This window comes from Schistocerca nitens, chromosome 5, assembly GCF_023898315.1.
Source record: "Schistocerca nitens isolate TAMUIC-IGC-003100 chromosome 5, iqSchNite1.1, whole genome shotgun sequence".
Lineage (NCBI taxonomy): Eukaryota > Metazoa > Arthropoda > Insecta > Orthoptera > Acrididae > Schistocerca > Schistocerca nitens.
The window spans coordinates 243,566,170-243,578,931 of NC_064618.1; the positions used below are offsets into that span (position 1 = coordinate 243,566,170).

General features: G+C 37.6%; 1 protein-coding gene across 1 annotated transcript in view; it reads left to right on the forward strand.

The window, feature by feature from the left end:
- Positions 1-803: 803 nt before the first annotated feature.
- Positions 804-12,762, forward strand: part of LOC126259679 (structural maintenance of chromosomes protein 1A-like) — a 214,612-nt gene continuing 202,653 nt past the window's right edge. The window contains exons 1-2 of the mRNA XM_049956637.1: positions 804-849; positions 8,081-8,146. Of these exons, the coding sequence (XP_049812594.1) occupies positions 817-849; positions 8,081-8,146 (99 nt within the window). The 5' untranslated portion in view covers positions 804-816. The remainder of the gene's footprint in view (positions 850-8,080; positions 8,147-12,762) is intronic.

A 12,762-nucleotide genomic window follows, 5' to 3' on the forward strand; every position in this document is an offset into this window, starting at 1 on the left:
TTAGGACATATACATGTAGCCCCTCAAACGAAGAGAAAGGAAAGGAGTAAACCCTCAAAATACTATTGACTTAAACAAGACAGATAAAAATAATCAGAAAAGAGTTTGCTGTATAAAACTGACAAGACAAATAAGTTGATAGCTGGATTAGTTTTAAGAATACTTCTTTATCAAAATATGATTGAACATGAGTCAATGAATTACAAAAATAGGTAAAAGAGTCCAAATGAGTTAATAAGCAAATTTATCGAGAATGAACACAAAAATTCAAATATAAATAAATTGAACTTGTTATGTTAGCAATTTATACTTCATTCTGTGCTTAAAAACCTAATAGTTGTGAAAGGCAAAAGCATGTCTTGAACTTCTGCTTCCACTATTACAACAAAATAACAGCTGAAAACAACAGAAATCCTCCCATGAATAGAGAGGAATTGTTCCTTCAAACTCTGCACAGAAGTCTGTTCAAGAAATCAGAGTTTGGAAAATATCTGATATGCAACACATGGATGCTCATTGTGCCATCTTGCCACAAGACACATGAGGAGATCGAAGCCGGGAGTCAGTCATTATAAAATGGTCAACAATATTCCTTGTTTCTACACTCTTTTGCCAGTTTTTATTGTGTAAGAACTATTAGATCTAATAAATCACGTATCAAGAAATATACTGTACCTGGTGACTAATTAGTTGTCTCTATTTATTTTTCTTTAGAAACAGCTGGAAAAGGAAGTGAAGGACATCAACTTAACCATTAACAAAAGAATACAACAAAAGTCTGCTGTTGAAACAGATATATTTGAACTAGAATCGGAGATGAGTAAATATAAAGCATTGCTGAAGAACATTGTAAGTTATGAACAAGTACATATAATCTGTTTAATATATTTTACATGCAGTTTCTGTTCCTTTTTCTTTCATTGTCGAATGAGTATAACTGTTGATCAGTAAACATGGTGCTAAATGTGCATGTTGCCATTGAAGAAACAATACTGCATAATTGATTTTTATAATTTTTTGGATTTTATTTCGTTGACATACTTGATTCATTGCACCTGCTGTTACCACAGTGAAAGGTTACCAAATAAGTAGCAACCAGTCACAAGATCATGTTTTCTTTATTTAATTTTGCAAATTGATTTCAACTGATTAACAGCCATCATCGGTGCTTTCAACATGTATGTTCCCTGAGTAATAACACTGTCTTAAACAGACGTCAAACATTTGCAAAATTAAATAAAGAAAACATGATCTTGCGACTGGTTGCTGCTTATTTGATAATTTTGTGGTTTACGGTCGCTGCACGACTTGGGAACCATATGGAGCCCTCCATTCAGACAGTGAAAGGTGTTTTTGAGCATTGGAGTCAAAACTAAATGATAGAGTATTGCCTTTTAAAATGTCTCTTGTCTTTTCCAAATTTTTGTAACTTATTACCATGTATTATCCATCAAAGTTGACCTTCTTCTCCTTCCTTTTTTTATTTCTCCAATTGTTGCAGCATCACTTTTTAACCCTTTCAATAGTAAAATAGTAACCTTTTCAATAGTAAACCCTTTTCAGTAGTAAATATTAATAATGATTGGTAGTGTCTTTTTATCTTCTGACTTTTACTGAATAAAATGATTCTTCTGTTTCCAAATAGTAATGAACTTTTGTTACATGTTTGTGAGTACAAACATCTGGTATGAGAAGTAGCTAAACTCATAGGAACTAGGAGTTTTACATGTATTCTTTTTTCTTTCTTAGCATTGATATCTTTCTCATCCCTGGTTTTTCTTTGGAGTGCAGCACTCTTTGAGTTCTCCTTGGCGCTCCATATGGCATTGGTAGCTCCTTGTAGCTTTTGCTGTGACAGGGGATTCTGGTGTTGAACTTCATCCACTAGAAGTTGTCCTAAGAGTACCTCAAAGGAATAATAAAACAACAAAACAAATATTTGCAATATTAAAAGGACACATTGCTACTCATTGTATACAGGAGGCATTTAGTGGCAGACATGCACATTAAGAAAAGGTTTCTGAATATTATTTAGCTATTGGACTAAGTCCTTCATCAGATGTAGAGATCAAAATACGCACAAGCGTAACTCACACACTCATAGCTAAGGCTGTAGTGCCTGTAGATGCAGTTGTCATGGTTAGCTATTGGACTAAGTTCTTCATCAGATGTAGAGAACTTATTAAACTGCCCAGCCAAGTCAATATCAATCGCCTTCAAACTGCGATACACTGGTACACTGCGCCGCCAGCGACGATGCCATGCACATCGCAGAGGCATTGCTGTGGCACGTTAACACAAGTGAACGTAGCAAGCCAATGCCCAGCGAGACACACAGAGCTATGCGTCCACACTTCTCGACGTTCACAGAGCGAATGATGCTCCGTGCTGCGGCGCAGCTGGACCCCAGTAGCGCTTATCGCAACCACAACTTCCGGTCGCTACGCGCTCGCACAGCGCCAGCGCGCCTTATCAGCCCGACCGGAAGTGAATTATAGCGCAACACAGGCCTAGTAAAACTAGGGCCCGTGTTGCCCGGCAGCCTCCTCCAGCGGCTAACTCACACACTCATAGCTAAGGCTGTAGTGCCTGTAGAAGCAGCAGTCATGTGGGTGTGAGCTATTCATATGTGTGTGTGTGTGTGTGTGTGTGTGTGTGTGTGTGTGTGTGTGTGTGTGTGTGTGTTGTGCCTCCTTCTGCTGGAAGAAGAGGTTAAGGGGGAGGAAAAGGCTTGACAGAAAAGGGCTGGTGAGGTTTAGGGAAAGGGGTAGAGTGTCTTTCCTTCTCATCCTGTCCGGTAAGTCTCCTCTGGCCGGAGTTCTGGGCAACTTTTCCAAACTGTACCCCTTTTTCTAAACTTTACCATTCCTTTTCCTTCACCCCTTTTCCTTCCCCTTCAACTCCTCTGCCTGAAGAAGGAGCCACTGGCTCCGAAAGCTTGCCCAATTACAATCGTCGTTTGTGTATGTGTTCTGCCGCTGCTTGGTGAGTAGATTTTCTATCCATCCAATTGAAGGACTTAGTCTGATAGCTAAATAATATGTGCTAGTATTTTTCATTGAGCTGGTCTGCCACTCAATGCCTCCTCTATGTGGTGAGTAGCAATCTGTCCTTTTCAGATTCATGTTATTCCATCCCAGATTTTCCAGTCTTTGAAAACCAACATATGGACACATATAGAATATTATCTACATATAAATAATAGTTTTTAATATTAAAGTTATAACAAAATTACTTGTACTAATACTTGTTCATTTATAAATGATGGGAGTACAAAAATTTTCACAGCTCTAATGCTAATGAGAAAATTTTTGAACTTAATTCATCTGAGTTTTGCACCCCCTCACATGCCAGCCCATATAAATGAGTAACTGTGTTTCTATTTTCTAAGTCATCTAATTCAAATATCATGTATCATAAGTAGAATCCTTCCTTTTTAATTATACAACAAATATTAATTGTGTTTACTTTTGCTTCTCATTAATTAATTGTTAAACCACTCAAAACATCCTTACCATTCCTGGTTTCCTTTTGAAAGCAATTATGTCATGAATTATGTGATATAAATGTATACATATAGTGTAACTTGATAGATAGAAAAAAAAATCTGCTCACCAAGTGGCAGCAGAACACATGCTTTTGGAACCATTGCATCCTTATGCCGGCAGAAGAGTTAAAGGGGGAGGGATAGGGTTGAAAGAAAAGGGCTGGTGAGGTTTAAGAAAAGGAGTAGAGTGTCTTTCCGTCTCATCCTGTCTGGTGAGTCTCCTCTGACTGGGGTTCTGGGCAAGATGTCCAGGTTTGTCCTTTTTCCTTAATAAAATTCGTGTGAGAATTAAAAAACATAGAGCAACAGGTCAGTGAATATTGTGATGAACAACTCTTAGAATGCTGTGGCGCCAATAGTGGATCATTAAACACACAAGCTTGTAGTGCTGATTATTTACAGACCACCAAAATGAAGTATTTTAAGCTGCTGACAACAGCTAGAAGCAGTTTTAATAAGTTTATTTAGACTTAACTGGAAAAGTATTGTTAAGGGAGACTTTCACGTAGAATTTCTGTCAGATTGTATTGACAGAGGGCATGTGATGTTGTTGATGTCCAGGTTTGGGCTTTTTCCTTAATAAAATTCCTGAGAATATTAAAAAATGTAGAGCAACAGCTGTTGATAATTTTTTTCTCTTAGAACCAATAACTTGATATGATTTATCTGTAAAACAAATAGTCAATGGTTTTTCTGACCATGATGGTCAAATTTTAACAATAAAGTTTACTGACCAGTTAGGTACAGATCATAGAAGAAAAGTGTTGTGTAGAAGTATCAAAAACAATGACTCAATCACAGTGTTTAGAGAAAAATTAGTGGCAGGACATTAGGGAGAAATTTATAATGCAGAAAGTATTGATGGAAAATTTAACTCTTTTCTTAACCATATTCATACAGAATTTTGAATCTTGTTTTCCACCAAGACAAATAAGATCCAGATTGCACAGAAGTTAGGATATAGGTTGGATAACTCCTGGGATTAAAGCACCTTGTTCCAGGAAGAGAGCCTTACATAATACAGAGAACAATCAATAGTAAAGATTCCATTACCACCAGTATTGTCAACACCCTCCATCTTTATGATTAAAAAAGCTCAAAAGCAAAATGCTCTTAAGGTGAAAACTATATAGAACACTAAGGTGAAAACTATATAGAACATTATTAAACAAGAAACAAACAAAACTATTTATCCAGATGAAACTGAGTCCCCATAAAATAACTGTGGCATAAAAGATGACACTTTCATATCATTGGCCACCAAATTTTATGATTACTTCCTCACAGGGCCTGCAAACACCACATAGAGTAATGAACAACCAAATATAGATGCATTAGACTTACTTGTAAGACTGCAAAGCATTACCAACAGACATTACACTGACAACTGCAGGTTGGAATAACAATATAAGGAATAGAATAGATTGCTACTTACCATAAAGATGACCCATTGAGTTGCAGACAGGCACAATGGGAAGACTTTTACAAATGAAACTATTGGCCAAAGCATTCCTCATCAAAGAAAACATAGACACCTTCACACAAATATGCACACCTCATGCAGACTTGGCCGCCACCACTGGCAGCTCTGACCAGATTGGAGGCCAAGTGTGCATGAGGTGTGCTTGCTTGTGTGAATGTGTGTGAGGAAGACATTATAGTGAGCTGACTCAGGTTGTGGAGTAGCAATATGCTAATATACAGATGACAGTAGTATCCCATACACAAGAAATAAGAGAGCATTTGATTGGCAGAGATGTTATTTGTATTCAGGTGATTGATGTGAAAAGGTTTCTGGCACGATTATGGCAGCATGACGGGAATTAACTTATTTTTAATGCACAATGGCAGTTGGAGCTACATGCATGGAACATTCAGTTTTGGAAATTGTCAGGGAATTCAATATTCCAAGATCCACCGTGTCAAGAGTGTTCTGAGAACACAAATTTCAGGCATTACCTCTCACCATGGGCAACACAGTGGCCAATGGCCTTCACTTCACGATTGGGAGCAGCAGCGTTTGTGTAGAGTTGTCAGTGCTAACAGACAAGTAACACTGCATAAAATAACCACAGAAATCAATTTGGGATGTACAGTGGATGTATCCATTAGGACAGCGTGGCAAAATTTGGTGTTACAGGATATGGCAGCAGACGATCCATGTAAGTGCTTTTGCTAACAACATGGCATTGCCTGCAGTGCTTCTGGGCTCATCACCACATCGCTTGGACCCTAGATGGTGAAAACTGTGGCCTGGTCAGATGAGTCCCAATTTCAGTTGGTAATAGCTGGTGGTATCGTTTCAGTATGGCGCAGACCTCACCAAACCATGGACACATGTTGTCAACAAGGTGCTGTGCAAGCTGGTGGTGGTCTGATAACAGTGTGGGTTGTGTTTAATGGATTGGGTCCTCTGGTCCAACTGAATCAATCATTGACTGGAAATGGTTATATCAGCTACTTGGAGACCATTTGCAGCCATTCGTGGACTTCATGTTCCCAAACAATGATGGAATTTTTGTGGATGACAGTACGCCATGTCACTGGGCCACAGTTGTTCTTGATTGGTTTGGAGAATATTCTGGACAATTTGTGCGAATGGTATGGCCATCCAGATTGCCAGATGTAAATCCCATCAAATATTTATGGGACATACTCGAGAGGTCAGTTTGTGCACAAAATCCTGCATCTGCAACACTTTTGCAATTATTAGTGGCTGTCAAGGCAATGCAGCTCAATATTTCTGGAGAGGACTTCCAACAACTTGTTGAGTCCATGCCATGTCGAACTGCTGCACTACACTGGGTAAAAGGAGGTACAACATGGTATTTGGAGGCACCCCATCACTTTTGTCACCTCAAAGAAGATAAAAAATACAAACAGTAAGAAGATTACAGAATTCATTGGTAATGATTCTGTTGGTTATGATGCTGTTCCTAGCAGAATATTAAAATCTTTTGCTGACTTGCTAAGATTGTTCTCAGGCTATCTTTGTGATTAATCAGTGATTCAGAGCATATATTCTGACAGACTTAAGGACTTAAGTGTGGTGTAGAAATCCACTTCTACAAATTTGGAAATAAGCAAATCACCTGTGATTACAAACATATACTACTTCTTCCAGTCTTTTCAACAGTGTTTGAGAAAGTGGCCTATGATAGAATACAAACTCATTTAACTGAGCAGAGCTTTTTAAATGCCCCTCAATTTGGCTTTTGTAAAAGTTTTTTCACACAGAACTGAAAGCAATACAAGATCTCATAAATGAAGTGCTAACAGAGCTAAACAAGATATATTATCCTGTCGGTATGTTCTGTGATCTTGCCAAAACCAAAACCTTTGATTGTGTGGATTACAAAATTCTATACAGCAAATTAAAGTATTATGGCTTCAATGGCATCCCTCTTTCATGGATGTAATCATATCTGCATAACTTACTGTCTCATTCACAGATTGTTTCTCGGGCATGAAAGTAACATCAGAATGGGGAAACATAACGTGTGGAGTGCCATGCAGATCGGTGCTGTGTGATGTCTTGTTTCTAACCTACATAAATGATCTTCCAGTTACTTTAAGGAACATTTCAAAAACTTTTAATGTGACACAAACATACTAATGAAGAGTGTAGAGTAAGTCCGAACAGACATAGTTCAGCTGATAGCTGAACAGGTCTACGAGTGGTTTACAACTAACAGTTTGTCTTAATCTCGCAAAAACTCATATAACACAATTTCAAACAAGAAACCTTGAAATTCCTTCACCCACTTCCCAATACATTTACTCCTCAGTGGTTGCTAACGATAAAAATCAGTATCAACTGAACTGTGATAATATGCAGTCACAATATACGACACACAAATACTTTTTATAGATATTGCTTCATTGTCCAGGGTTCATAATGGACGTAACTTACTCTAGTGGTAAGGTATTCTTTAAACTCCTGTCGGACATAAAGCAAGAAATTGGGAATTCGTGTCAATTCAAAAATGCAATTAAAAGCATACTCTTTCCCAAATTATCCGATTATTTAAATTCAGGGACTGAAAGGTTCTGTTAGCTACACTGCAAGTAGAACTATTTGTCATAAAGCTTTATGACAGTATGTACTGTAAATAGGGGGTCAGTATTTACAGATGTAAAAAAATATTTTATTTGAAAAATACAATTATAATCAAGTAAATATTAAGCATATAAACAGCAGCTGTAAAGTAAAATGAAGGAGGCAGCAGCTTTTTTAAAAGTAGTATTTTACTTGGTAATTTACTTGATTTAATTTGGATGATATCAGCACGAATGACATTAAGCATTGTAATGGTAGTTTATTGTCAAAACAGCAGACAGATTGAGTTTCTGTGATGGCTTTTTCTTGTATTAATGTATGCTTTGACACATTCCTTATTGATCACAGAGTTCTTTCTTGAGGGGGTCTGTGGAATACAATGATTGATTGATTGAATGAATGAATGTCACATAACTTAGAAGTCTTACTTTTTGCTGTGGACAAATATGTCATTAGTTATGTTTCTTTTTCAGGAAAATGACATGACTTACACTGAACAGAGAACTGTTCAGATTAAGAGCAATATTCAGACATCAGAGGTGAGTACTGGCTGTGTGATTGTGTTGAAAATCAAAATTTTTGAGGTTGACAAATTACATTAGTTGCACTAACATTTCTTTATTGCAATCCAGTTTTCATCCTGTAGGCAATTTCAAGTAAAAATATCTGATGACAGCCTAATAATCCCAAAACTGGTTATTAACAAAGAAATATTGGTGGAACAAAACATAGTTTACTTGCTTTTCAGACTTACATATGAAATTGCTCTGCCAAGAGGCGCAGAAGAATCTGGTAATATAAAATTGATTCAGGAGTGACAACCAAATATGAACACAATGTGTGTTATAAATCATTGAAGATGCTCCCTCATTATTAGCAGCAGCAGTAGCTCACTAAGAAAAAGCTTATTGGAAGCATTTTGCTTTTGCCTCATGGCCTTAAGTCATATGCATGTTCCTCTTGTACAAAGCAATAGTTTCCTGTTAAATAAAATGTGCAATGTGTAATATTCTTTTCCATTGAACAAATTATGTTAAACAGTTTCTCAGTGCAAAATATGGAAACTACAGTATAAAAGTAATAAATGATGGATGGCATGTTGTGAAAATCTGGATGGAAAAGTGACTTATCATTGATGCCGCTGTAGTTGTGTGTATTACTCTGTGATTGTGGAAAACACTGTGGACAAAAATGCTCAGGCATTACAGGGAATTCAGCAATAGTCTTACAGTACAGAGAAAAAAAATGAATATTAAAGGTGACAGTAGTTAGAGTAGTCATAGGAGTTCAAATTTCAGAAACAATATAGAAGTTCGCAAGTGAACACCAACTAACTAATATTTTGAAACTGAATGCAGGGCTTAATGGTGTCACATGTCATTGAGGCTCTCTGGTGAAAGATCTGGTAAAGGTCATGCAGTGATTATTAATTTATTTTTAAATACAAATGTTTTTCATGAAATGGATGTGAGCCCATAACAAATAGTTGTCTGACCAAGTTTTTGAAATCAGACAGTGGATAGTCCAGGATGGAATAATAACAAAATGGAAAAGATGTACTGTGAAAGGAGACATTGAACTGCAGACGGGTACAATGGACTCCTAAAATATACTGATGGAAAAAAAAAATCACAAAAAAATATTAATGTAGAGTCTAGGTAACATATTTAAGTGATTAACATTGCTAGATCAGAGGTTAATGTAAGCGCAAGATAAGCCACTGCAAATGTGAAATGCTGGTACATTAATAACTTGTCTGACTGCCAGAATGTCGAATGCAAGCATGCACACGTGCATGCATTGTGGTGTAATTGTGCTGGCCAGATGCCAATTGTGGGTGGAGTTACGTGCCTGTTGCACTATGTTGGTCAATACAGAGACAGTTAATGCTGTTAGTAGATGATGCCGGAATTGTCGTCTGATGATGTCCCACAGGTGCTCGATTGGAGACAGATCTGGTGATTGAAAAGGCCGAGGCAATATGTCAACACTCTGTAGAGTATGTTGGGTTACAACAGAGGAGTGTGGGTGAGTGTTAGCTTTTTGGTAAACACTCCCTGGAATGCTATTCATGAATGGCTGCACAACAGGTCACAGTCACAAGATTGACATAGAAATTTGCAGTGTGCATGGGATAACTGTGAGAGTGCGCCTGCTGTTATACGAAACCACACTCCAGACTATAATTCCAGGTGTAGGTCCAGTATGTCTAGCACACAAGGTTGGTTGCAGGTGCTCAACAGTCTCCCCCTGACCAACAGATGGTCATCACTGCCACCAAGGCAGAACCAGCTTTCATTAGAGAACACAACAGACTTCCATACTGCCCTCCAACATGCTCTCGCGTGGCGCCACAGAAGTTGCAAATGGTGTTGGTTTGAGGTCAGTGGCTCAGAGTTGTCCTCGAAGTAACCGATTTGTAACAGTTCATTGTGTCACTGTAGTGCCAACTGTTGCTCATATTGCTGCTAAAGATGCAGCACAGTGCGCCAGAGCCATAAGCTGAACATGATGATCTACCTTTTGGTAGTGCTATGTGGCTATCCGGTGTCCAGTCTTGTTGTGAGCGTACATTCCCGTGACCACTGCTGCCAGCAGTCATGTACAGTGGCTATGTTCCTTCCATGTCTTTCTCCAATATCATGGAAGGAACATCCAGCTTCTTGTAGCCCTATTGCCCAACCTTGTTCAACCTTAGAGGGATGCTGATAATGGTGTGTTTGTCACCTTAAAAGCATTCTTGACTAACATCAGCTCACCATATACAATCCAAAGGCACCTCACCTTGACCAGTCTTAAATGTAACTAATGTTCACGACCATAACAGCATGTATCTGAAGCAAACCTGATTTTGCATTCTCACATAGGCACTACTAGCACCAATTTTTTTTGCAACTGCCATGAAATTTGATTAGTCATCATCTTTCAGATGTAGAAGCATGCCTACCAACATTCATTGATGCCATATAAATTCCAAGGACAATACATGATCAATTTTGAGAATTATTAATTGTGAAACTAATAAGCTTCTTGGTGTTGGGTTATTTTTTCCACCTGTGGTTTTAAGCTTTCATACAGTCCTTGCGAAATACAATACATGCACAAACACACATTCACACAAGTGCAACTCACACACAAGTGGCCACTGTCTCTACAGATTGGACCCAGAGACAATGGCCAATTGTTTTGTTATGCTTGTGTGAATGTAGGTGTTTTCCACTTTGGCAGAAGGACTTAGTCTGAAAGCTTGAATATTTTTGCAGTCTTTGTCATTGTGACTGTCTGTGACCTAGTGCCTCTTCTGTGTCATTAGCATCAGATGGTAGCTACAAAGTTTCCTAATTAATCAGATGTAGCTCAAGTAGGTACAGTACAATTTCAAAGAAATTTAGAGTATTTACTGATAAAACAATGTGAAGACATATAGCAAGGGCACACAGCAGTTAAGAAGTTTAATGATGTCTTCAAAATATTCATACAAAGCTGAGAATCATTTTATATTTTACAAAAGGTTAGATTACACAGAAAGCAGATAGCAAGGGTGCTCAGTGTCTATGATCACAGCTTTATCTAAATGTTGAAGGACTAACTTTAGAGAGAAAGATCTCACAAACGTATTTCTGGTGGAATAAATGAGAGAAATTATTCTGTTGTTATTTTCTGTGACTTTTCAAAGGCTCATGAGTGTGTAGTTCATAAAATTTTCCTTGAGAAACTAAAACATTATGGCATTAAAAGGCCTCTTCTAGCATGGACGGAGTCACAGCTCAGCAACAGAAAACATATTAACCACTGGCACGAAATGAGTAAAACTAAAAACATTGTGTCCCACAAGGTGTGTTTTTTAGCTCACTGGAGTCCACCTCAATAAATTGTGATGTTTGCTGCTGATGATAAAAGTGTGCTGATAAAGGGCCAGAACACATCTATTTCCAGACACAAACAGCAGAATAGCAAAAGTTGAACTGATTTTCAGTAAACAGTTAGTTTCATGTTCCATGGATCAGTTGCATGATAAATTGTAATGATGTGGAATGAATTATTTTACAGTCACATAGCAAATTAATTTGTAAATGTGGCTACATGCTGAACATTTATTATTATTATTATTATTATTAAATATACACCTGTGATATAGTAATTCTTTCCCACCACCTATTACACTTTGCTATAATAGAAATTGTTCTATGGAAGAAGAAGACAAACTATTTCAGTTTATTTTCACACTTTACTTTGCTGTCTGTCAGCAGCATTGTGCACCCCTTTTTGTGCTAAAGACAGCCTTAATGTAGAGTAATGAATGTCATTTTTTCTTCTGGTATTGTATTTATTTACATCATTCAGTGTTGCTTTTGAACTGCAGTGGATTATTTACAACAAACTTAATGAGGGAATCAACATACTGTGAAGCAGTAGTCAGAATGCCCAACTCCTTAAACAGATGTCTACAAGATGATCGTGGGTGTGAGCACATATTGTTCTTACAGCACATTTTTGAGAAATGATGACATTCTTTCTTAAAGTTGAGTTACCCCAGAACATTATTCCATACATCATTATTGAATGGCAGTATGCAAAAGATTTCAAGTTACTCTCCCCAAGATATGGAATTATTCTAAGTGTAAATGTGGCTGGAGTAAGTTGTTTTAGGATTTACAAAACATACATTTTCCAGTTTGAATTCTCATCAACAAGGACACATAAGAATTTGGAAGTTTCCACCCTATTTATCATTTCCAGTACCCCCTGTATCCCCTAGATGTGCAAAACTGAATATGGGATGTCTTTCTTTAATACTGAGGGCGAGACCAATTGCAGAAAACCAGTCAATGATGCTTTTGAGAACATTGTTTACCATTTCTTCTTTGGCTGTATGTGTGTTTGGATTGTTTACAAACTTTGAATAAAAATCACTAGCAATGGCAACCAATGACGCACAGCATAAGAAGTCACCCTATTCTGCCAATGGCCTTGTCAAAGAGGTCGGAAGAGCGGACAGAGGTTCGGAGCACTCTCTTGCACTTGAGGAGGGAAACTGCCTATAAAAAATTCGGAAGAATTAGCAATAATCAATGGCATGAAGATGCAGAAGGTAATCGAAACTGCTGCATTAAAGACACATAACGCATATCCCCAGGACATATGGTGTGTAATT